This window comes from Pseudorca crassidens, chromosome 8 (genome assembly GCF_039906515.1).
Source record: "Pseudorca crassidens isolate mPseCra1 chromosome 8, mPseCra1.hap1, whole genome shotgun sequence".
NCBI classification, from domain to species: Eukaryota; Metazoa; Chordata; class Mammalia; order Artiodactyla; family Delphinidae; genus Pseudorca; species Pseudorca crassidens.
Genome location: NC_090303.1, coordinates 31,860,244 through 31,886,747, shown reverse-complemented (window position 1 = coordinate 31,886,747; position 26,504 = coordinate 31,860,244). Strand labels below are relative to the sequence as shown.

General features: G+C 36.6%; 2 protein-coding genes and 1 non-coding gene across 15 annotated transcripts in view; 1 reads left to right on the top strand and 2 right to left on the bottom strand.

The window, feature by feature from the left end:
- Positions 1 to 1,207: 1,207 nt before the first annotated feature.
- On the bottom strand, positions 1,208 to 24,522 carry DBF4 (DBF4-CDC7 kinase regulatory subunit). Of its 7 annotated transcripts, none has more exons than XM_067746123.1 (12): positions 24,233 to 24,522; positions 22,786 to 22,958; positions 16,065 to 16,244; positions 13,993 to 14,043; positions 13,217 to 13,286; positions 12,938 to 13,014; positions 12,234 to 12,270; positions 10,982 to 11,024; positions 7,996 to 8,124; positions 7,342 to 7,456; positions 4,169 to 4,293; positions 1,208 to 2,357 (listed from the first exon to the last, which is right to left on the bottom strand). In XM_067746123.1, the coding sequence occupies exons 1-12, from the start codon at positions 24,276 to 24,278 to the stop codon at positions 1,364 to 1,366; spliced, it is 2,040 nt and encodes a 679-aa protein (XP_067602224.1). In that variant the 5' UTR covers positions 24,279 to 24,522; the 3' UTR covers positions 1,208 to 1,363. The 7 variants fall into 7 exon arrangements, with proteins under 7 accessions (XP_067602224.1, XP_067602228.1, XP_067602223.1 ...); XM_067746127.1 differs by having other exon boundaries at positions 10,982 to 11,027; positions 22,863 to 22,958; XM_067746122.1 differs by having other exon boundaries at positions 10,982 to 11,027; positions 24,233 to 24,521.
- LOC137229596 (U6 spliceosomal RNA) lies at positions 5,138 to 5,244 on the bottom strand. Its single transcript, XR_010945753.1, has one exon. It is a non-coding gene; the product is annotated as a U6 spliceosomal RNA (small nuclear RNA).
- Positions 24,523 to 24,784: 262 nt separating the features above from the next.
- The window catches only part of SLC25A40 (solute carrier family 25 member 40), a 65,508-nt gene continuing 63,788 nt past the window's right edge, over positions 24,785 to 26,504 (top strand). For 2 of the 7 annotated variants that reach the window (XM_067746142.1, XM_067746137.1), the window contains exon 1: positions 24,790 to 24,942. The gene's annotated coding sequence lies outside the window, so the exon portion shown is untranslated. Of the gene's footprint in view, positions 24,943 to 26,504 lie in introns of all 7 variants that reach the window. The other 5 variants (XM_067746139.1, XM_067746138.1, XM_067746143.1 and 2 more) reach the window with 3 other exon arrangements.

Here is a 26,504-nt window from a genome sequence, read left to right as displayed (position 1 = left end):
ACATGCTAAACTCCATCATAGAGTTTACTTCCTGTGGGAACCCAACCTGTGATGAGTTGCCATTACAACTCAGTTTTTATACTGTTTGAAAGTGCTAAGACAAGGTAAAGGAAAAGATTTTATGGGATTACTATTAGGGGTAACTAATGTAGTCTTTGGGACCTCAAAGAGTTTTTGAAAAACAAAAAACCAACCACTTAATTTGTCCCTTCAAAGTTAAAGATGTTTGTTAACAATAAGAGAAGGAACTGCTTTTGAAATGGTCACGATATGAGAGCATTTTGAAAATGGCTATTTGTCTGTTGTTACATGAGTTTACTACTGAAAATGATATGTCATTATAAGAACCCTCCTACTTATAAATGGAATTTTCTGTCCTGCATAAAAATCTTCCAAGGGGTTTTTTGTTTAAAACATAAATGCACGTATGCACTATAAAGGATATTTCAGTGATCCTCCTTTAAGTACTGGCATGAACAATAAAACTGTTAATTTTAGTTGACAGTGTGTTCATATAATATTCATTGGCACTAATTTTTATTGTGAACCATCTACCGGTGAGAGTTGAAATTTTCCTGATATTTGAATTTTCTCTTCTCTAAATTATTGAATCGCCAAGTAACTGATCAAAGGCAATCTGCATGTTTCAAAACATATCTAGTTCATTGCCATCCTTTCCCTTTCCTTTCTTGATACCAAATTAGGGATTAAAGAGTCATTTTTGGAAGAAATTATTTCCAAAGGTAAATAAGAACAGTGGAAAAATTATTTCACTCCATATGCTAGCCTGGTTAAGTTCTTCCCTCATGGCTTCTATTTATCTCCACAAATAACCTAACTCCTCAGTGCCAACACCCTAGCATGGTCCAACTAGTTCACCCTCATGTGTCAATGTTTCTGGTAATAATGATTTCCAGAACTCAGACACTGAAATACAATTTTTCCTTTCTGTATGAAAATTAGGTTTTTAAAAGCAATATTATCATGTTATCATGGAAATCTGTTTTAATAGACAATAGATATAACTAGAATATCTAAATTTATAATGCTAAATTTTGATATTCTCAAAATTTCCCTTGAAATTAGTTTTCACTGACATAAAGCAAACTTATTATTCATAATAGTTCTTAGAAAACAGTTATGAACATAGTATGCAAAATGAGTCACAATTTATTCTACAATTTTTCTAGAATATTCAATTCTGTAGAAAAATGCAGTCACCTTTATTGTTAATATTTACATTTCATCCTGTAAACAAAATTGGCAAAACCTCACCCCCAAAACTAAGAATTTTTATACATATTCTTAAAAATTTCAAGAATATGATCTGCATTGCTTCTGAAAGGTATTTATTTTTTAAAATCTAAAAACCAGAAAATGTAGAAGTTGAAGGGGAAGAGAAAAACACTGATAACAGATTTGAGTTTTCCTCTTCCCAAATATCTAAAACATCACATATACCACTGTTTTCGGTGTAGCTTGTGAAACCCAAAAATTCTGACTTTTCTTCACTGGTTTGAAATAAGTCCAGTAGAGACTGTACTGATGAGCTACAAATTCTGTTTTCTTCTTGTGTAGTAAGAAATTCAGTTCTTTTCTTATCTAACTCCACATTTGGTTCCAGGTTTTCTTTTTTATTTCTTCTTAATAGTATTTTCACTTTCCGATGGATTTTACCAGAAGGTAAACTATCCATATTCTTGATGTCACATGGGTTGGGTTCCTCAGTAGGGCTTTGGGATGGAGCCTTTGCCTGAATTGTTAGGTGCTTCTGTGAACTGTTTATTGCTAACAGATCAGAATCACGATGAAATACTGAACGAAGGTCCTTTTCCTTCATATCCTTTGCTGGAAAAAGTACAGTATCTGACTTTTGTTTTGGTTGAGATGCACTATTATCCGTACTGAAATGAGAAACTTGTACAGATGCCTGTTGCCTATGTGGACAGTGATCCACCCTTACTTCTAAGTCATTTTCATTTATGATTAATTTATGTTTAGGAACATTAAGAATGCATTCCTGTTTATTTTTATGTGGAGATAGAGATATAAAATTTAGAGATACAAAATTTTCTTTTATGTCATTTTCAGCTGGATTTAACATGGAACATTTATTAGATGTTTTATCATCATGTCCTCTTAATTCACTTGAAGGGTGTGGGATGTGTTCTGAAGTAGACATAAACTTTTGTTCAGGTTCCTGGGTTTCTTTATCCAGGAAACCGTGCTCCATCACCTGTACATTTTCCCTGGAGTTTTTCTGAGAAGTATGTTGTAATTCCATCTTTTCTTTACGTTCAAACTTTTTCAAAACATTTGCAGTAATAGGAGAAAGGGAACCAACACTGTATTTTATTCTTTAGAGGAAAAAGAAAAGAAAAAAAATTAAAATTGCTATCAAAAATTCCTGAGTATTTAAAAACTAAATTAGTAAAAATCTTTAAAAACTGTGTATAAAACTTATTTAACTTAGAAAACACTACAAAAATACAGAACTTTTACTGTTTAGCCACATTTACTTTAGATGCCTTTATTTTTTTGGCCACGCCACGTGGCATGCAGGATCTTAGTTCCCCGACCAGGGGTCAAACCTATGCCCCCTGCGGTGGAAGTGGGGAGTCTTAACCAATGGACTGCCAGGGAAGTCCACTTTAGATGTTTTTAAAATAATAAAACTTTACAGATATAGCTAAAAACTCTAGTGTACCATTCCTCATCCACATTCTTCCACTTCCTCCCAGAGGTAAGCAGTTTCTTGACTTTGGTATTTAAAACTACTTTGATCATATAAATCAAAGAAAGATGATAGTAAAGGGATTTGGGTCTGTTCTTAATTTTTTCACTATCCTGAAAAATTTCTTAATTTCTGTGCTTTGATTTACATTAATGTTGACTTAGCATGTGGAGAATGAGTATTGGGAAACCTAAGGCAGAAATGGATATTTATTTATATTTAAAAATAAACAATCCAATATTATAGTAAGCCAGAAACCTTATATCATTATACTTCTAAAGATGACAAGTCAGTAATCCTTAAGTTTCACACACATTTTTGACTTAAAACTCTCTTCTTCATGGAGTCTCTTAATACCCTTGGGATGCTAGTTTGTATTAGACAATCCTAAATTACTTACAAAGAGAAAAAAACTTAACGGCTCACTAATTATGTTTTATGTTATACATGTCACAGATAATGAAGAGAAATATAGAATTCCACCTGCCCCTTCAAAACCAGAATGGTTACTTTTCTATTTATTTTGTTGATACTTTCACTTAAGACTCCTCTTGAACAAATGGAGGATATAAAATGTAAAAACACTAGTCCAACATCACTCTTCTTTAAAGTCCAGAGATGTTTAAGTGACTGGTCTATAGAGATAAAAATTGTGCAGATGATAAGATAATTAAGGAATAAACCAGTTTATATATAAGTACTAGTTCAGAATTTTGCTGCAGAATGAGTTTTTAGGGAATTCTAAATTCTTACAGTAGCCCATATAAGTTTTAATAGTTGGAAATATGCTTCCTCTCCAAATATTACATCAGTCATGAACAATCATTCTGAATGTTACAGAAATAAGAGGTTTAGGAACTGTTCTACCCAGATATAGCCAAAAAACTTTCTAGTTAATTTTCAGGAGTTGTAGCTTGGTATCATTTTATAGTCTTCTTTATGCCTTAAGATTGGTCTAAAAACAGATATAAGGACTAAACAACCTATTGAGTTATTACCAATTCTAGGGTATATTCATATGAAAGCATTTCTTTTTATTTTAGATTTATGGGAATAATCTTAATGAGGCTCATTTTGTCAATGTACAGTTACTGTATACTGAACATCACTGTATTCACACTTTATACAGCTCGGGCCAAATCTAGTCTGCCATCTATTTATTTTTTGTGGTTCACAAAATATTAACTATGTGGTTCTTTATAGAAAAAGTTTGCCAACTCCCCTTTTAGACTATGTTAAGAAGAGAGCCTTAAAAGTAATAATTAGGTAAGCGTTTTTGGTGGCGGTGGAGGAGGGAGAGAAAAGAAGCAATCAGTTCTTAACCATATTTCTATGCTGAAAATATAATCCTTCTAAGAACAGAAAACATTGGATTTATTTTTAGTTTAATGGTTTAATATTCTTGTAAAATTTAAAACTTGGGTTGATAATTACCTTTTATTTTTAGGCATGTCCCTTTCATATTCCACAAAGTCAAAAACTAACTTAGATACAATGTCATCAACAAGTTGATAGTGATTACTCTGTGCAAAGTTTCTGTGTTGCTCACTTAGAAGATGCTAAAATAAAACAAAAAAGTACATAAATCATAATTGTATTTTAAAAGTAATAGATACTTTTTTCTAATATTCTTATGCCCCTAAAATTAAGTATCTAATAACTACTCCAAAGAAATATCCTTTATCAGAACTTAAAATAAGTAGAATAAAAGTAACTGCTGAGAAACCACTAAAAGTACTTTGGTTTTTAGTCTTCTGTTTTTCAATCAGAAAAGTCAAGTACTAATTAATTAGTAGTTTAAGGGAACTGAAAACCAATGAGCTACATCAGAAAATGAAGATAAAGCTGAAGAAAAACCGTAACATATAGCATTTAGTGTGCTAATATTTTTGAAAACACTTCTCTTTACTACTTTATCCTTATGCAATTACCACTAAGTAATAAGTAAGGTAGGGCTTATAAAATATTAAATACATGAAATGTTATGTAACATACAAGAATCTAAAACAAGAATCTAGAAGAGAGATTAAGTAAAAAAAGATGAAGTACAACTAATGCTGTGAAGAATAAAAAAAATTTTGAGAATGAGGGAATAAATGATCTCAATTACCCAGTGCTTATAACTGAGTACCGAGAAGCTTTTCTCAATCTTAAGGGTGGTTAAGAACAAAAGTCAACAAGTTCAGTGTATTGGGATAAAACTCAGAGGAAACAAAGTTCCTTCTGAATAGGTGGAATCTCCAGGCTAATTCTATCATTTGTCTATCAGCTGATCAGGGAATTGTAACTAGAAGCCTGTATCAAGGTGATCATGGAAGAACCTCATTTCTGTTTCCCTAGTTTCATATCATTTTAACTTTTTTTTTGGTTATCCATTTTATTATTTTTTTAACATCTTTATTAAAAACATCGGAACACTTCACGAATTTGCGTGTCATCCTTGCGCAGGGGCCATGCTAATCTTCTCTGTATCATTCCAATTTTAGTATATGTGCTGCCGAAGCAAGCACTAATTTTAACTTGCGATGATTTGATTTTAATTCCAAAAATGAAATTCTTCACTGGTCACAAAAAATACAGTATTCTGGAATATAAACGTATTCCTTCCTTGCTTGCAAAATTTACCATATACAAATTATGTATGCTCAGTAATGTTAAAACTAATGAGAAACGAAACATTAACTTTGTAAGTTCAGATTCTGTTTATTCATGTTCTTGGAAGGAAAAAGTACTAACTGAACTAAGAAAAACGACTTCCAACTTTTGTGTAGCTCCTCTCTACCTCCACCTAACTCTTTTTTTTCATCCTTTAAGTCTTGATTTAAATGTCACTTTCTCAGTTGAGCCTTCCTTGTCCCTCATTCTACATTCAGTACTCTATTTATTACCACTGCACTTCATACTTCACTTTTCATCCTACTTGCAAATACATGTTTCATATCTATTTCCTCTGTCAGACCGTAAGATGGTAAAAGGGTAGGGAATATATCTGCCTTGTTTGCTGCTTAATTTCCTGTGATCAGATTTGTTAAATGAATGCCTCGACACAGGTGGAACTGAATCACTGTGAAATCAAAGTTTCAAAAAACAAAATATTTTCTATATTCTTAGTGACTAGGGATCATATACATGAAAAACTGTAAAAAAAAAAAAATTAAAAATTAAAAAATATCCATCACAGCCTCTACTTTGATTTTCCTTTCTTGTGGTTGATTTTTAGCCCCAACATCCTCTGAGCATCAAATTAGGATCCACAAACTGATATTAAGGAAAACATCCATTTTAGATTAATTTATTGCAACAGCAAAGTAAAATTTCAGGACCAATCTACAATTTAAATTTTCAAAATGATTTTTGAGAAGGGCAAATATTTCTGAGAAAGGTCAGCTTATGATTAAAAATAATTTTAAACTAACTTTAAAATTAACTATTTTTCTACTTTATTATATAAACTGAACACAAAAAACTGACACAAACTTTCAGTTATAAAACAAACTTCCAATTTAGAAACTGAAGACAGAGGTAGTTTATGGATCAGATATTTTCAAATATTTTTTCTCAACTTTCCCACCATCTTCTACCAAAACCAAGCACCAAAACAGACTGTCCCAGTATTTTAAAAATTAACAATTCAAACAATAACAGCTAATATTTAATAAGCACAGTGCCAGGTACTGTCCAAAGTCTCATAGACAGGAAGCCAGGATTCAACCTTGGGCTAGCCTGGATCCAAAGCTCTTGCTCTTTTTATCAGTTTACAAATTGTAATTGTTCCCATTTTTTAAACTTTCTCTTCATCCCATATATATTTTCAACAATTTCTTTTTCTGCTATTTCAAAGAACTGTCTCCACTTTCTTCTCATCCTCCCATTAGTAAATCACTTGCCCATTTTTTAATTGTTAAGGCCTGAAGCATGCAGTGACCCATGACCCACCCTCTCTCCCTCCCAACATCCAATCCACTGCACATCCTCTTGGCCTCGCCTTTACAATCATATCCGCAAACTGACTTCTACCACCATTGCTCAGTCCACCAACATCTGTTCTTTGATCCTGGCAATCAGTTTCATTTAGCACTTTTGCATTGCTTATTTCAACATTCACAAGTCTTGTTCCCTCAACTTCTCTCAGGTCTCTACTCAAATACCACCTCATCAGTTAGGTATTCCTTGTCTAGTCTAAATAAATAGCAACAACACCTTCATTCCTGCTTTATTTTCTCATAGCACTGATCTAATGTTCTCTCTATATACTTCACTATTCTCTTATCCTGTGGTTAGCTCTCTCTCCTCGCCTTCCACAGAATGTAATCTTCACAAGGGTTGTGAACTGGTCACTTTTGTTCAATGCTGTTCACCCAGAGCAGTAATTGGTACACAGCAGGTGCTCAATAAATATTTGCTGAATGGATAAAAATGATTTTTCAATACACATTTCCCCACTTTGGGTTCTTAAAATTCAAGATAATTCTACCAAAAAGAAGTATCTACTACTTAATAATTACCAAGTTGTAAACCACAATCAAAAGAATAAACTAAAATTTAAACAGCAAATATTATTCATAGTTTTGGAAATATCAACCCTCTAAATACAAAATCACATTTACAGTATCGAGATCTTCGTATTTCTGCAAGCAACATTCACAATATCCCTTTTTTTTCTTCTCTTTTAACTGGAGTTGAACTGGGATTCCACCACATTTATCACCATCTGTTTGGATCCTGATAGAAATATATGGTAAAAGATTAACCGCTGAACGTAAGGAATAATTTTAAAAAATTTACTCCTCAGCTATCAAACAGCATCTGCCATAATTTGCAGAGATTTATATAAACAAATACTTTTAGCCATTTTTCTTTTTAAGAAATTGAGAAGCAAACTGAGAATGTAATGATTATTCTGGAGAATATCTCAGATCACTGAAAAGAAACAACACATTTGAATTATTTGCAAATATTTTTAAGCTCCTCCCCAGAGCCCCCATCTAAAGTGGCTAAATGTGACATACTTGAAAAAGAGATTCAGACTTTAAATCTAGCAAAGGGGCATTAAAAATATCCAGGGGAGAAAGCACAACAGTGATTAGACAGACAGACAGACACACACAAACCAACACACACACACACACACAGACACACACAGACACACAGACACACACACACACACACCCCAACACACACACACACACACCATGGCGTTAAATGAATTATTTTAAATATTTGTTTAAAAAGATAAAAAATTACTTGATGGTTAAACCAACCTTAGTTTAACCTGAGTTTCCTTTTGGGTGGTAGATGGCTTATCTACATCAAATGGACTGGAGGGCTTCTGAACAGAATAGTTTATAAAAGGCATATTGGTCAGCTGAAGATAAAATGGCCTATAAAGCCTAAAAGAATAAAAAGACAAATACATGAGAATCTTTATGATGAAAGAAAACATGTTTGAAGTCTTATATTTCAAAATCATGTAATTCACCTGGAATCTGAAATAAACAATAGGAATCAGTTAAAATTTACTATTTACTATTCTTAAGTGCACAGTTCAGTTGTATTAAGTATATTCAATGTTTTACAACTATTAACACCTGTCCATATCTAGAGCTCTTTTTATCTTTCAAAATTGAAACTTTGTACCCACATATAAAATAAGTAACTCCCCATTCTCTCTTCCCCACCAGCCCCTGACAACCACCATTCTACCTTGTTTCCATGAATTTGACTACTCTGGGTACCTCATTAGGTGGAATCATGTAGTATTTTCCTCTTATTTCATTAAGCATAATGTCCTCAAGGTTGATCCATGTTGTGGTGTCAAAATTTCATTCCTTTTTAAAGTTTAATAATATCCCATTTTATGTATATACCATATTATCCATTCATCTGTTGATGAACATCTGGGTTGCTTCTGCCTCTTGGCTATTGTGAATAGTGCTGCTATGAACATGCATGTACAAGTGCTTCTTCTAAACCCTGTTTTCAGTTCTTTTGGATATATACTCAGAAGTGGAGTTGCTGGATCATACAGCAAGCATTTCAAAATTTTTGAGGACTCTCCATATGGTTTTCCATAGTGGTTACACCATTTTCTAATCCCACAAACTGCATAAGAGTTCCAATATCTCCACACCCTCACCAACTTTTTTCTTTTTAAAATAGTACCCATCCTAATGGTTGTGAGGTAATAGATTTCTCATTGTGGTTTTGATTTGCATTTCTCTGATGATGAGTAAGGTTGAACATCTTTTCATATGCTTGTTTGCAATTTGGGTATGTTTGGAGCAGTGTCAAGTCCTTTGCCCATTTTTTAATTGGGTCATTTGATTTTCTGTTGTTGAGTTCTTCATATTACCATCTTATTAGATACATAACTTGCAACTATCTTCTCCCATTCTGTGGTTGCCTTCTGTGTTATGTCTTTTGTGCACAGAAATTTATAATTTTGATGTAATCCAATTTAGTTCTTTTATCTTTTTGCTTCTGCTTTTAGTGTCATATCCAAGAAATGACTGCCAATTCCAATGTCATATAGCTTCCCCCTATGTTTTTTTCCCCAAGAGTTGTATAGTTTTAGGTCTCTGACTCATTTTGAGTTAATTTTATATATTGTATAAAGTAAGGGTCCAACTTCATTCTTTTGCATGTGGCTATCTAGTTTTCCCAATACTGTTTATTATTATTACTTTTTTTTTTTTTTTTTTTGCGGTACGCGGGCCTCTCACTGTTGTGGACTCGCCCATTGCGGAGCACAGGCTCCAGACACGCAGGCTCAGTGGCCACGGCTCACGGGCCTAGCCGCTCTGCGGCATGTGGGATCTTCCCGGACTGGGGCACGAACCCATGTCCCCTGCATCGGCAGGTGGACTCTCAACCACTGTGCCACCAGGGAAGCCCCCAATACTGTTTATTAAAAAAGACTGTCCTTTCCCTACTGAATGTTCTTGGCATCCTTGTCAGCAATCATTTGATCATATATATGAAGATTTACTTCTGGGCTCTTTATTCTATTCCATTGGTCTATATATCTGTCTTTATGTCAGTACCAAACTTTTGATTACTACAGCTTTGTAGTAAGTTTTGACATTGGTTAAGTGTAGACCTCCAACTTTGTTCTTCATTTTCAAAATTACTTTGGGTGTTCAGCGTCCCTTGAGATTCCATATGAATTTTAGGACAGATTTTTCTCTTTTTGCAACAGAAGTCATTGGGATTTTATAGGGATTGCTTTAAATCTGTAGATCACTTTGGGTAGTACTCACATCTTAAAATATGAAGTCTTCCAATCCATGAATATGGGCTGTCTTTCCACTTATTGATGCTTCTCTAGGCCTAGTTTTATTTTTTAAAATATTTATTTTTATGGCTGTGTCGGGTCTTAGTCGTGGCACGTGGGCTCTTTCTTGCGGCATGCAGGCTTTCTCTTCTCTAGTTGTGGTGCGTGGGCTCCAGGGCATGTAGGCTCTGTAGTTTGCAGCACACGGGCTCTATAGCTGAGGTGCGAGGGCTTAGCTGCCCGCAGCATGTGGGATCTTAGTTCTCCAACCAGGGACTGAACCTGTGTCCCCTGCATGGGAAGGAGGGTTCTTTACCACTGGGCCACCAGGGAAGTCCCTCCAGGCCTAATTTTAAATTGTACTTTTTTTTCCTTACAGTAGCACATTTAAAAAAAAGAAGCGTTCAACACATCTTTGTCACCTCATTGAGCACCCAAGAGAATTAATCACACATGTCTAAATGAGTAACTAGAATGTGTAGGGAAAGAAATCTAATTCTCCCATGCCAAATTAGTCTACTTATATCTGTAGTCTTCATTAAGATTATTCTATAGAGCTTCAGAATGAGTTTGCGAAACTACCAAATTAGATGTTATACTCAGATTTTGTATTTCCAAGTAGTAACTAATAATTTCTTTTTTACAAATGTAGATGCAGTCTTTAAGTAGTAGTTCTAAATCATATGGTATTACCTTTAGCTAGAGAATGGTTATTTGAAATACTGAAAAATGAGCTGGTCTCGTGATTGCTCTAAAGTAGATTTTCAAGGAATTATTATCTAAAACCTACTGAAACTTAATTCAGTCCTTGAGCACGAAGTAATGCTACTTTTTGAAACTGTGCCACATGCATATTAATATCATATAAATCTAACGTAAAGGGACCTAACAGTATTAGCGGGAACAGTTTAATTAGTTAGATTTTCTCCTTTAATATTGTATTAAATCATACAGATTGAATTTAAGATACTTACTGGCTTATATCTTCCACCTTTACAAAAGGCTTTTTGAGTCTACCTGCTTGGGAATATACAAAACATGATATTAGATGCTTACAAATCCAGAATTTTTTTTTTTAAACAAAACTACTCTGGCTAAAATAATCCAACTATGTATCCATTATCCATTTCATTTCAATTTGAAGTTTTTAGCCTCAGGTAAGGTATCCTGCAATTATAAATCCATTTCCAAAATGACAGAAGCTCTGTCTATATTCTGTGATTCTTAAATGGAATGGATCTCCTAAAGGATCTATAAGCAGAATTCCGGAGGATTTTGAGCTAGAACAGGAAAAAAAATTTAACTTTTATGTTCACTACTCTCTAACTGAAATGTAACATGTCCTTCAATTTTGCATATAAGCAAAAGAATCACAGTAGTATTAGCAGTGCTTGTAATTTTTATTTATTTATTTATTTTATTTATTTACTTTTGGCTGTGTTGGGTCTCCCTTGCTGTGCACAGGCTTTCTCTAGCTGCAGCGAGCAGGGGCTACTCTTTGTTGCCGTGCGTGGGCTTCTCATTGCAGTGGCTTCTCTTGCTGCGGAGCATGGGCTCTTGGTGTGCGGGCTTCAGTAGTTGCAGCATGCGGGCTCAGTAGTTGTGGCTAACGGGCTCTGGAGCACAGGCTTAGTAGTTGTGGCGCACAGGCTTAGTAGTTGTGGCACACAGGCTTAGTTGCTCCGCGGCATGTGGGATCTTCCTAGACCAGGGCTCGAACCCCTGTCCCCTGCATTGGCAGGTGGATTCTAAACCACTGTGCCACCAAGGAGGCCCAGTGCTTGTAATTTTGATATCAGTTGAAACATATTTTCATATCATATTAGTTACTACAAATATCTCAAAGCATCATTTATACTCATCACTTCAAAACAAAATTACAGTAGCAATTATAATCACTGCTAGAACTTTTTAATGTGTAATAAAAACAAGTATATAACTATTTTATACTGAAAAATATTCTGATAACTGAATTTCAATATAATTGATTTTCTTAGTGATATAATGATAAGAAAAAATGTTTTAAAAAACATTATTCTAACAAAGGTCCGTAGAATTTACTAGACTGCCAATAGGGGTCAATGTTCTAAAGAAAAAAAAAAGGCTAAGAATCACTGAAAAAGTCATTTAAAGGGTTGGTTACATGATATGTTAGAAGATTTTTATAAGTTTTATTCTATTTTCTAAAAGCAAAACAAACACACATAAGGAAATCAAAATACTTACTTCTTGCTTTCTGTGTGCCAATACTTACTCTTTTCCCCTAAAAAAAAAATGTATATATATATATAAAAAAACATATACATGGTAAAAACACTGGGCTTGAAAGTACAGTGAAAACAGCTATTGCAATTGCTCAATATTCTCAAGACTAAAAAATCATATAGGAAAACAACTAAATAAAGGAAGGGTGATTATTGCAGTTTCATGGGGAAAAAAGAGAAAAAGCTGCTTTTCAAAATCAGCTCAACCAAAGAAATGAAAGGAAACAAAGATCATTCAGGAATTAAAGATTTTATCCAGTGGTATGGAACTTAGTAATACAAGCTCACTTTTACAATACCCCCAACAAACATTTTGCATTTTAGCTATGTCTTCACAGAAAGAAATCAACCAATAGAGAAAAGGCATGGTTAGTAAAATAATCTAAAAATAGTCATGTAAGTTATTTTTATGCCCTCATTCAGCAAAACCTTTGTGATAAACTCATCAAAGGTGGAACAACTTTTACCTCATGAGTAAATCCTAAAGTAAAATGATATGCAACAATTTATTCAAATGACAGAAACATGCATATAGTACACAGGATTACCCCTAGGATATTCTGGCAGTAATATTTTCCACTTGGCAAAAAAATTTATAGATACATAAATAAAAACCAAGCTTACCATTTTCTTTAATTAGTTTAAAAATTAAGGAAAATAACATACCCCATCTCTTACAGAAGTACTTGATTTCTTGAGTAAATACAATTCTTTTTTCTTTTGTTCAATGTAGTATCTAATGTCTTTATTAAAAGAAAGAAGGGTTTAAGATTAGCATTTTTACCTTTGGAGTTAAATGCTGCTATTTTCTTATAATTGTAGTAAATTTAGATGAAAGAATTACCCTTAGAGGTATCTCTTGCTATCAGAATTCTATCTAAAATTAGGAATGAAGAGACAGACACTTATAACAAATATTGTCAAAAGCAGTAATAAAATCCTTACCATCAATATGAAGAATTTTTACTCCCCATGATAAGGCGTTTGATAATATACTGTTTGAAGGAATAAAATCCTGTTAAAAAAAAAAGTTTGATAGTTTTTTCTAGGAAATTACTCTTTTAAATGAGCTAAATTAAAAATATTATCTGAAGCTTAATGTCACTGAGATGGTTATTCAGAACAGACCCTATACAGTTACAATAGCATTGAGGACATCAGTTTTTTTCTTCTGAAATTTCTAAAACCATTTCTGTTTAATATACCCCCATATTCTTTTTTTTTTTTTTGCAGTACGTGGGCCTCTCACTGTTGCGGCCTCTCCCATTGCAGAGCACAGGCTCCAGGTGCACAGGCTCAGCGGCCATGGCTCACGGGCCTAGCCGCTCCACGGCATGTGGGATCTTCCCGGACCAGGGCACAAACCCGTGTCCTCGGCATTGGCAGGTAGACTCCCAACCACTGCGCCACCAGGGAAGCCTTACTCCCATATTCTTGACAATTAATGTACCCTGTAGCCTTACAGTTAATAGTTTCAAGAAATTATTTCTTTTAAAGACACAAAAATGCCACAGGCTTCAGAAGTGGCCAGTAATATTTTAAAAGGCCACAAGATGGAGGCGTTTCTTCATGAAAAGCAGATTCTGTTCTTTATGAGATACATGCTGATATTTAGGCTTTTCCTATTAAAAATGAGGAAGAGATTTCAAGAACATCTCTATTTTACATTTCAGTTTTTAGTAATAGAATATACACTGTGAATTTTTAAAATTCCTACTTACATGGTCCTTGATAGCTTTTTCAACTAATAATTTTCCTCTGCTCAAACACACCTATAAAAAGACCAGAGAACAATAGTTGTAACATAGTGCCTCACTGGAAAAAATTTTTAAAAGATAAAATAGCTAAAGCAAGTAGATAAAATTTAAAGATGAATTTTAATATAAATATGAAATTTAAAATACATAAAGTTTATTTGTACAAGTCTTAATGACCATCAACATAATAAATGTACCGTAAAAAGTGATTTCCTTAGGGTCTTTGTTTGTAGTAAGATCTATTAAAAAGTTTGTTTCTTTTTTTGGTAGAGCCTAAACTCAGCTTAAAAAAAAAAGGTCAGTTCTGTAGTAAATGTTATTCAACATGAAAAATAAAATAGGTTGATCTGAAATTCTATCTAATTAAATAGTAAGTTTACATTTTAATTTCCTATTTAACCAAAGATCTAAGGATATAAGTAAACCATATATACTGTTTTTACATAGCATTTCATTTTTTAAACAAAACAGTAGGAAAAGCAGTTGAAATGCTAATAGCAGCAGTTAATTTGGAACTAGTCACTGGTGTACAACTGTGTTCCTCCAAAAAAGCATTAACTGAAAGAATGTATGAGGCTTCCTTGGTCTCTTCTTCTTTGACGTTTTTTCTTCTTTGTATTTGTCTCTTTTTTTTCAAGAGATATCTTTTATGTAACAATCATTTCTTTTACCTGTTCTCCCCCGCTCCCATTTTTCCCTGTTTTCCAAACGGCTGCAGTAGATAAGTTGGGGAGGATATTTTTTAAATTTATTTTTAAATTTTATTTATTTATTATTTATTTTTGGCTGCATTCAGTCTTTGTTGCGTTGCGCGGGCTTCTCACTATGGTGGCTTCTCTTTCTGCAGAGCACAGGCTCTAGGCGCGCGGGCTCTAGAGTGCAGGCTCAGCAGTTGTGGCACACGGGCTTAGTTGCTCCGTAGCATGTGGGATCTTCCTGGACCAGGGATTGAACCCGTGTCCCCTGCAATGGCAGGCGGATTCTTAACCACTGTACCACCAGGGAAGCCCCGGGGAGGATAATTTTAAATAATTAATTTCAATCTAAAAATGAGATAAACACTATTTTTCAACCTCTTGCCCTTTTCATACCCAATTAAATCAATTTAATTTATCCTTCACTGTATCTTACAACTTACTGGCAACTGAGTGGTAGGGATATGATGTTAGTAATTCTAGTACAGGGGCTGGCAAACTTTTTCTTTAAAGGGCCAGATAGTACATGTTTATATGGCTCTGCAGGCCATATAGTCTCTGTTGCAACTATCCCATTCTGCCTTTACAGCAGTAAAGCAACCAGTCAATATGTAAATGAATGGTATGTCTCTGTTCCAATAAAACTTTACTCATGGACAGTGAAATTTGAATTTCACATAATTGCCACTTGTCACAAAGTATTCTTTTGAATTCTTCCCCAACCACTTGAAAATGTAAAATCCATGCTTAGCTCGCAGGCTGTAAAAAACAGGCGGCAGGCTTGGGGCTTCCTTGGTGGCGCAGTGGTTGAGTCCGCCTGCTGATGCAGGGGACGTGGATTTGTGCTCCGGTCCGGGAGGATCCCACATGCCACGGAGTGGCTGGGCCCGTGAGCCATGGCCGCTGGGCCTGTGCTCCGCAGCGGGAGAGGCCACAACAGTGAGAGGCCCGCGTGCCGCAAAAAAAAAAAAAAAAAAACAGGTGGCAGGATGGATTTGGCCCATGGGCCATAGTTTGCTTACCCCTGCTCTGAAACAAACAAAAGGTTTCTATTCCTTCTTTAAAAAATGATCTGCTGTCACTCTTTAGTTGTAAATTACTCTAAAAATAAAAGCCATCACTAAATGCAAGGGCATATTTTAGGAATCAGTGTGACTACACAAGCACTGTTAGGAGAAAAATCACCTTTCTATATACAACAGCAACCTTATTAACGACTGGAAAGCCACACTTAGTGTAGATATTATTCTACCTAAGTGAACTCTGCTATCAGCCCACTCTTGAAAATTATAAAATCCTATAGCCTTTCCCAGAGTCTCAAACCATATTTCAGAGACTTACTGTATCTGGAGACTTAAATGAACTTCCATCGTGGCTGGGATGAGGTGATGTGGTTTCTGCAGTATATGCAGATTCTGGACTTGGTACAGGAGAAATTCGTCCCAAGGTTTGTGCAAATTTAGCTTCCTTTTTATTTGAAATAAGATAACTGATATCTTTGCTGAGAAATTCTTCAACTCGCTAAAGGAAAACAAAGTATTTTTAAGTAAGTCATATAAACCATAAACTCTTTCATATTCTAGGCACAGTAGAAAATGCCAATTTGATGCATTTTAATATTCTAAATTTCTATACTGTATTATTCTGAACCTAGAGTTGAGAAAGTACAATGAGAATTCTAATAACACAACAACAGCATGTAGTTTATATATCGTAATTAGTTTAATCCACATGACAACCCATAATACTAATATTATCCTTATTTTGTGGAGAAGAAAACAGAAGTTAAGTGACTTGCCTTGAGGGTTACACCAGTAGTAAGAGAATTTGAACACAGGTACTCTTTTTTTTTAACCTTAATTTTTTCTTAATTGAAGTATAGTTCATTTACAACGTTGTGTGAACATAGGTATTCTGTTTCATATCCATGCTCTAAAGCACTACTGTCCAATAGAACTCACTGTAATGATGGAAATGTTCTTTATCAGCATTGTCCAATATGGTAACAACTGCCACATGTGACTACTGAGTACGTGAAGTGTAATTAATGTGACTGAGCAACAATTTTAAACTGTTAATTTTAATTAACTTAAATTTCAATAGGCACATGTAGTGAATGGCTATAATACTGGATAGCACAATTCAAACTTATAAAGTTATAACATCTTTCCTTAAGACTTAAACTATTAAAAGGTAGGAAACCCTTACTTTTAAGAGTGTATGACTGAGACTTCCCTGGTGGCGCAGTGGTTAAGAATCTGCCTGCCAATGCAGAGGACACGGGTTCGATCCCTGTCCGGGAGGATCCCACATACTGTGGAGCAGCTGAGCCTGAGTGCCACAACTACCAACGCTGGGGGCCCTAGAGCCCGTGCGCCACAACTACTGAAGCCCGAGGGCTCTCAGGCCCCTGTACTGCAACTACTGAGCATGCTGCAACTACTGAAGCCTGCATGCAGCAATGAAGACCCAACATAGCAACCCCCCCCCCCCAAAAAAAAGTGTATGACTGTTTTGAAGAGAATTTCCCTAGTTTGAAAACCACTGCTTAAATGTCTGAATTTATAAACACATGTACCAAAGTCAATAAGTCAGTGTTGAAAATCACTGCCATCCAAAGGCAGGAAAATTATACTAAGTAGAAAAAATACTATTAATCATTAACTATTTGCATAAATGAGAGACTCAAAGTATTTTAAGCAGCTGTATCTAATTTCTGTAGGGTCTCACGACATAAATGAAGATGATAAAAAATGAAGCAAAGTATGTAATTAATTTCATCTAAGCATTAAGCACAATTTGTTGCTAAGACCACCAGCTGCCTTGGTTAAATGCAAATCACTAGTTCCTTTTTTTCTGAGTAACATTTTCATCCACCAGTAAATAAAGTACATTTATATATTCTAAGGATGACGGACTCAAATGCCTACAAGGGCCAGCAAGAATACGAATGAACGATTACATGTCCAATACTCTTTTCATCTTCATAAATATGTGGCCCCAGCACTGACAGAGCTTCCAGTTTTTCAAGAGATCTGCCCAATCTCCCAACCATTAAAAAAAAAAAAAATTGTGATAAAATACGTAACATAAAATTTACCATTTAAACCATTTTTGAGTGTACAATTCAGTGGCATTAAGTATATTCACAATGTTGTATAACCTTCCCCACTATCCATTTCCAGAAGTTTTTCATCATTCTAAGCTGAAACTGTACCCATTAAACAATAACTCCCCATTTTCCCCTCTTGCCAGCCCCCCTTTTCTTTTTTTTTTAAAGTATATTTATTTGTTTAGTTTTGGCTGCACTGGGTCTTTGTTGCTGTGCGTGGGCTTTCTCTAGTTGTGGCGAGCGGGGACTACTCTTGGTTGCAGTACGCGGGCTTCTCATTGCGGTGGCTTTTCTTGTTGCAGAGCACGGGCTCTAGGTGCACGGACTTCAGTAGTTGTTGCACACAGGCTCAGTAGTTGTGGCTCGCAGGCTCTAGAGTGCAGGCTCAGTAGTTGTGGCGCACGGGCTTAGTTGCTCTGTGGCACATGAGATCTTCCCAGACCAGGGCTTGAACCTGTGTCCCTTGCATTGGCAGATGGATTCTTAACCACTGCGCTACCAGGGGAGTCCCTTGCCAGCCCCTTTTGATGCTTACTTTCTGTTTCTATGGATTTGATAATTCTAGGTACTTCATATAAGTGGAATCCTGTATTTGTCCTTTTGTGTCTGGTTTATTTCATTTAGTACAATGTTTTCAAGGTTCACTCATGATGCAGCATGGATCAGAATTCCATTCCTTTTCAAGGTTGAGTAATATTCCACTGTATGTATAAACCACGTTTTGTTTATCCATTCACCTGCTGATTAACATCTGGGTTGTTTCCACCTTTTGGTTATTGTGAATAATGCTGCTATGACCATGGGTATACAAGTATCTCTTCCAGACCCTGCTTTCAGTTCTTTTGGGTATATACCCAGAAGTGGAATTGCTTGATCATATGGTAATTCCATTTTTAATTTTTTGAGGAAACTACATAATGTTTTCCGTAGCAGTTGCACCATTTTACAATCTCACCAACAGTTCACGAGGGTTCCAGTTTCTCTACATCCTCACCAACACCTATGTTGATAGTGGCCATTCTAACAGATGTCAGATGGTACCTCAGTGTGTGTTTTTTTTTAATTGAAATATAGTTAATTTACAATGTTGTGTGTCTGGTGTACAGCAAAGTGACTCAGTTATACATATATATACATATTCTTTTTCATATTCTTTTCCATTATAGTTTATTACAAGATATGGAATATAGTGCCCTATGCTATATAGTAGGACCTTGTTTACCTATTTTGTATATAGTAGTTTCTATCTGCTCATCTCTAACTCCTAATTTACATCCTCCCCCCACTCTCCCCTTTGGTGACCATAAGTTGGTTTTCTATGTCTGTCTCTATGTTTTTGATTTGTATTTCCCAGTGATTAGTGATGCTGCACATCTTTTCATGTGCTTATTGGCCATCTATACGTATATATCTTCTTTGGAGAAATGTCTATTCAAGTCCTTTGCTCATTTTTTAATTGGATTGTTTTTTGTTGAGTTGTAGTAGTTCTTTATATTCTAGATATTAATCCCTTATCAGATGTATGATTTGCAAATATTTCTTTTCTCATTATGTGGGTTGTCTTTTCACCCTCTCGATAGTGTCCTTTGATACACAAAATCTTCTCATTTTTACTAAGTCCAATTTATCTATTTTTTCATTTGCTGTCTGTGCTTTTGGTGTCATAGTCAAGGACTCAATGCCAAATCTAACGTCATGAAGATTCTCCCCAATACTTTCCTCTATGGGTTTTAGCTCTTATATTTTAGATCTTGATCCATTTTTAATTAATTGTAGCACATAATGTACAGTAAGGGTACAACTTCATTCTTTTGCATGTTGATATTCAGTTTTCCTAGCATCAGTTGTTAAAAAGATGATCCTTTCCCCACTGAATGGTCTTGGTGCCCCTGTTGAAAATCACCTTACTATATGAGAGGATTTCTGGGTTCTCTCTTCTATTGCATTGGTCTACATGTTTGTCCTTATGCTAATATGACACATTTCCCTTGGTTTTCCATTTCCTGTACCTCAAATTACAAGTCTTTAATAATGAAAAATATCTTTTACAATCTGGTCCCAATGTAACACTGTTTCTTGCCATATCCCCCATCTAAATCCCAAGCTCAAGTCATATTCTTAATATTAGCAGTTGCTCAAACAAACCACACAGACCTATATTTTAAATATGTTCTTTCCTCTATTTAGTTTGTTCATTTTACCTGGTATATTCCTACTAGGCTTTCAAGACTCAGCTCAAATTTTATTCCTGCTATAAATCCAAAAGGCAGAGTTAATATTTCCACTTCTATATTCTAATGGCAATTTCTACATAACTTCTGTTAAAGCACTGACAATGCTATACTGTAATTTATTGATTTAGGTGTCTGATGTTCCCATAGACTGAGAATTCCTAGAGGATTAGACTACATCTTATTTTTGCATTCCCCAGCATCTAAAATAGTGCTAGCATATGGGAGACACTGGTGGAATAATTTATGAATGAATTTCCATATGCCCAAATCATAACCATTCTTCAAAGCTGAGTTCAACTTGTGTCTGTACAATGGTCTCCAAGATTCCTTAGTTGGAAGCAATCTTTCCCTCTTATAACATTCTATATTACAATTAATTGTACCAATGCCATCTCTGCTTAGATTAGAAATTGAGGGTGGGATGGACATCAGATTCATTTTTGAATCTACCAAAGTACTTAATACTGTGTCCTGTACTGTTGAGTTAGTTTTATCATGGCCTTTAATTTATTAGCTACTGTGGAATCTAGGTCTTTAAAAGAGTAAACTCAAAACTTATTTTCTGATTTCAAGGTCACACTGAACATCCAAAACAAGTAATTCTGTCCTCAAGTTCATGAGGACAGAACTATGCCAAGGTATCTGACCCTACATCTCTTTTCTTCTCCAGCTGTCTTATTTTAGCCCAAACTGTTTAGATATGGGCTTAAGCATGGTTGGTTTTACAACAGCAACCTTTCTTGCCACTATTAGAGATATTCCCCCATTATGTCAGCACTTCACTGATGTGCTCTCAGTGGCTGAATCTTCAGAAGTGTACTCTCCAAATAAAAGGTGTATTTAGATATTTTCATTCAGACTAGAGAAAGCAAATGCATAAAATGGACAGTTCAAAAAAAGATGACATTGTTAATAACCTGAGGCAAAATAAATTACAAATGGTTAAAGGATCTAAGTAATCCTAAAAATTAATAAGCACAGTCCTTTTGAGGAAGATCTATCAATATTTAACTACACGTTTCTTAAAGTTGAATCTTAAATTAGTGTATAGAAATCAAAGTTCCTTTATAGCTGCCATACGAGATTTTCGTAACAGTCTTTTTCAGTGATAGAAATAGTACTGTGCTAGAGACAGAAATCATGACATCATGAATTATTGGAAAGATAGTGTGGGGGGAGATCAGAATTTGATAAAAAATATTAGGAGAAATTAAAAGAATAAAGTCAGTAAATCAAATTCAGTTGAAAATCCACAGCTTTGGGGAAAAATTTGGAAACTTATGACATTAATATGCTCCTCATTTCATTGACGTATTTCAAACCATTTTAGGATAAAAATTTGAAGTGTATAAAACCAACTTTCAGCTCTTTCTCAGCTATTATCTAACACATAAGTGAATTCAAAATTTGTTTCTTGCAAGTGCCTCAGGAACTGCTATGGGGATGAGAGAAGAGAGAAAAAGGGGGTAGGGCAGGCAGTCCCTGCACTAGCTTCTATACTGCTGTTTTAGCTACAGCAATTCCCTCTTTATTGGCTTTACACATTGGACTTCTGAACATGATTTTGTTTGAAGGGTTCCACTGCTAAAAGCACAAATCTAAAATTAATGATTTAGATTAGAAGGGTTAATAAGTTTTTCCATTATATTTAAGAAAGCTCTCAAACCATATCAGATAGCTACTTTGTAGCCACTGATTGCTAGAGGAACAGAATGGTGCAGTAGCATGAGTCCAGGTATTAGGCTGATTCTACCCTGGGTCAGTCACTTACTTCTCTGGACACTTAAGTACTTAATTTTTAAAATAAGGGATCTTTACTCAATGATGGCAGGTTATAAAACATGAACTTTAGTAATGCAGTCATATGGTCATTATGGTACATGCTACTACTATGACAAATGTGTAACAATGTTTTATTTTAAGAAAATGAATAGCAAAAACGTAGAATAGCTTTTCAAAGACAGTTAAGTAAAATATCATATCAAAAAATGATTCCAAAAAACTTGTTACATGTTCTGCGAATTTCTATTCCAGTAATGGCAGGATTTGTTCATATTATTCAAAAAATGTTAACCATGACAAAGTGCAGCAGAAATCTTTGAAACAGGAATAATCAGGAAATAAATGAATAAAATCTTAACCTTGCTAAAATTTACCCAGTACTACCCTTAATCCTAAGAAAGTCTTAGAATTTTACCCAAATTTTCTAATTTCCTAACCAGTTACTCAATGTATAAGGTAGGAAAGAAGCACGTTTTCCATATTTATAATCCAAAATCGTTCCCTTAATGACATTCATTCTGTTGAGACTGTATCAGTCAAGAGAAATTTTAACTCTTTGTGGTTTGAACAGGTTTTCCTTGTTCTGTAAATAACATCTTACTTTCATGTAGCTTCCCAATAATCATAATCAAGGAGTTTCTGCCATCTGGAGGACATCCCAACATTACCATGAGAAGGCAATCAGCAGTTCCTTCAGGACAAGGGAGTCTCATTTCTCACACTTGTGAACTTCACACCAGACTAATAATCACAGAAACCTGAAAGTTTTGTCAGCCTACAAAAGGTTAAAACAAATGACTGTTCATTAATGATAAACAGCTGTTAAAAATGTTAAGCTTGGTGCTTATAAAAGTTTTTTTCCAAAAGGAAAATGTTAAATGATTACAAATTAACAAGTTTTCCTTTTTTGTTACAGTGTATGGTTTTGACTTACCCCTCCCAGATCCTTAATGTCCTTTTGCAGTTTTTCAGATATGGTGACAGAAGGTAAGTCAATGTAAAATACTTTACCCCAGAGTGGCTCATATTTGGATTTTTCTTGTTTGTTATCAGTTTTCAGAGATTTCAAAGACGGTCGGTTTTTTTCATTTTTGACTTGGATTCCACCTATTGTTTAAAAAATTTAGAATTAGATCATGTTTTACGCAGACAGAAAATTTCTACTGTTTTAAAAATATTTGTTTATATGATAATATCACAGAGAGAAAAATCTTTATAATCCTACTAGTTTAGGCAGTCATTAACATTTTAATATATTTCTTTGTGGTATCACTTAAGATAAAGGCAAAATACTCTATTTTAACAGATATTATATGTCGCAAAACGACTATTGTTCACAGTCAACAGTTGACTCTGCAAGAAATATTCATGTGTTTATCCGTGTTTTATGCATTAAGGCAGTGAACTATGTAAAACCAATTTGAAGGCAGTGAACTATGTAAAACCAATTTGAAAGAGTTTTCCTAGTATGTAAACTGCATGGAGTATTTACTCAACAAATACTCATGGAGCGTCTGCCATTCTGTTGAACACTCACAACTGGTACTTAAAATGTTGAACATTTAATAATGCAAGAAACCTGTTACTCAGAATGACCTAGACCTCAAAGGTTCCTGACTGCTCAAGGTTGAGTTTCACATAGAGTCAGTGTGTATATTATGAAGAACTCGGCGGTCCATTTGAAGAACCAAATCACCATTCATTTCATTCTTTCCTTTGAAAACATCAGATCCAAACAGCTGCTTAAAAATTAACTTTAAGAACTCAATCTGTTCATAAGTAGGAGACCATATATACACACTATACATATCAATATATACCCACACACACTATACATGTTAAAAAGAAAAACAGGCTGGAATGCTTTACCAAATAGAAGTGATTGAAAATGAAAGTTTGCTCTTGTTTCTGTCTGTAATGTTGAAAACAGCAACGGTGTGTTTGAAATACAAACACTTTCCCTCAACTTCATGAGTAAGACCAAAAATCCACCCATAATCACCCAGTTTAATCAGGAAGCGAAAAGCCCCGAGCACATCTGCATTTAAATCGAGGCTCAAGCGGCAGCCTCAAAGGGTCGCAGCATCTGTGGGAGCCCCGGCGGGTTCCCGGGTCCCGCATTGTCTTCTAGTTTTATAACCGACAGCGCTACCGGGAATTTGCGGCCGAGGCTGGAGCGTGGAGAGCGCCAGGGGCCGGGCCGGGATCCGTTCCCTTCCTGCGGCAAAACCCTGAAGCAAGCCTTCTTTCAGGCCAGAGCAGGATGCACGTGTCAGAAGAGAAAAGCAGAAACCCAGCGTGAGAACTCTGAAGAATCAATTATGGAACCATGAGGGAAGGAAAGGATTAAAGGGACTGCAGCCGGAGGAGGGGCTTCGTACCCTGGAAATGTCCTCTGCTGTGGGTCCTCATGGCTCTGGAGTTCATGGCAGCCGCCCGGCACCTACATGCTGGGTCCGGAGAGGGTGTCGCGCCGGGCGGCCGCGGAAACACAGCTCCTCAAGGCCCGTTGACCGGCCGGTAGCTTCTCCGCTTCCGCGGGCCACCACACCCACGCAGTAGAGATGCCGCGTCTGCCCGCCGAGTTTCCGGGGGCGGAATGCGGCCTCCGGGCGCGAAGGAGGAAGTGGCAAAGCACAAACGAGTGGGCTGCGGCGGTTGAAGATTTGAAAACGCGTCACGCGGCCGCGGCGCCGATACGCGCGCCCCGCCCCCTCTCACGCCGCGCGCTCCGCCTTCGCTCTCCCGCACGTGCTCGCGTCGCGCGCCCAGCCCCTTGGTGCCCGCCTCCTCGCGCTGCGCATCCGGCCCCTCACACCCCGCCTCCTCGCGCCTGCGCCCCGCCCCCACGGGCCGCGTCTCCGCCCCTGCGCCTTACCCACTGCTACGCCTTCTCGCCCTCAGATCCGCCCCGGGTTCTCGTCGCCGGTGTACTGTACCCGGTACTGGTTTGAAGAGTCTTTGTGGCCCCGAGGTGGCCAAAGGGAGTGAATGCAGTTAGCGCCGCCAGCCAGACCAACTCGCCTCCGAGGTCATTCCCACCTTCTAAGGTTGCCGGGACCGCCTGCCCTTCAGCCGTTTCCTCCACCAGGTACGCTTGCTCCCCCCGGGTCGGCTGTCCCGGCGGCTGGAGGCGCGGCGGCTACGGCCGAGCCGGGAAGCAGATTGGGGTGGGGCGGTTGGCGGCGGCGGCAGCCTCTACCCAGCGCGCCCCGAGTCTCAGAGCGCCGTTTTCCCGCGGTCACCGGGCTGGCTGGAGGCAGGCCGCAGAGGGTCTTGGCGGGGAAAGAGTGGCCGGGGGGCGTCGGAGCGAGGGTTGGGCAAGGAGGACCCCGGCCTAGAGCGCGTCCAGGATGCCTTGTGCTTTCTGGTATTTGCGTGCGCTGCTCCGTTGACCTCTGTTGTGCACACCCGAGATTTCGTTTTATTGTGTAGAAGTTTATTTCAACAATAACAGGAAAGGGAATTTGAAATCTCAAGTCTAGGGTTTAGGGTCTGGACCTTGCACCGACCAGCTGTAAAACTTGGGTTAAATTACCTAATCCCTTTGAATATCAGGTTTTTTCATCTCTAAAATGGGATTTGTAGTAAGGATTACATTTAAATGTTTTGGAAAGTAAATTAATTTTGTTTGGTAAGTGGGAAACGCTTCACACACAAAAAATGGATTTTGGTGTGTTTTTTTCTCGTAAACTTCGTAAGGAGTAAAAGCGTTGAATCTTGTACTATGCTTTACATTCCTTACCTCGTGGACACGATAGTGTCTCGTTGTTTGATGGTTGATTTTTAATTTAGTAGCTAAGGGAAGTTAGTGCCAGTGTTGCCGTTTCACAGATAGGTACCTTAAAAGCATAGAAAAGGGTAGATTGTAATACCTTTAGCCAAAATGGAGAACACAAAGAGGTGGTTCAGGTTTGGTAAGGGAAATGAGTTTTGCTGTGGATGATCTTAGTTTGGGGAGACGATAATGGATCTATTTTTATTAGACACCGGGTAATATTTGTAATTCAGGAGAGATGTCTGGGAGAGAGTGGGGATGGTCAGGAGAGGGAAGACTGATTTGAGAGACGTCATACAGACCAGTCGCTGATTCTCAGTCATGGGGTGATGCCTAAGAGGTTATCAGATCTTAAAAGGCAGGAGGTGTAGTTTGAACAACACTAGAATTTCTATTTGGGAAAAACAATCTTTTCAAAATGTAAGCTACCAAAAGAGCACATGATTTTTATGTTTATAAAAAGTCTTAAAAGATTGAGAAACACTAGTGTAGAAGGTAGTTAAAGCCACGGGAGGAAATGGAAATTGCCCAGGAGAGCATGTGAAATAAGAGAGGTAGTGGTGAGCGGAGGATGATGAGCTAGTGAAGGAGACGGAGAAAAGGCCACAGAGTTAGGAAGAGAACTGGGAACTAATCTTCAAATGTCACAGAATTACAAACTTTGGGATCGTGCAGGCTTCACTAACTATATGGTTTTGGGTAATTTTGATCCTAAATTTTAATATCTGAAAATGGAGGTAATAAACACTTCTCAGACGTTGTGAGAATTAATTGAAACATTTTTGGAACCTTAATTAGTACAGTGCCTGGCACAGAGTGAGAGCTGAGTTAGTGCTGTCATTCTGGTGAACTCTATATATCAGCCTCTCTCCATC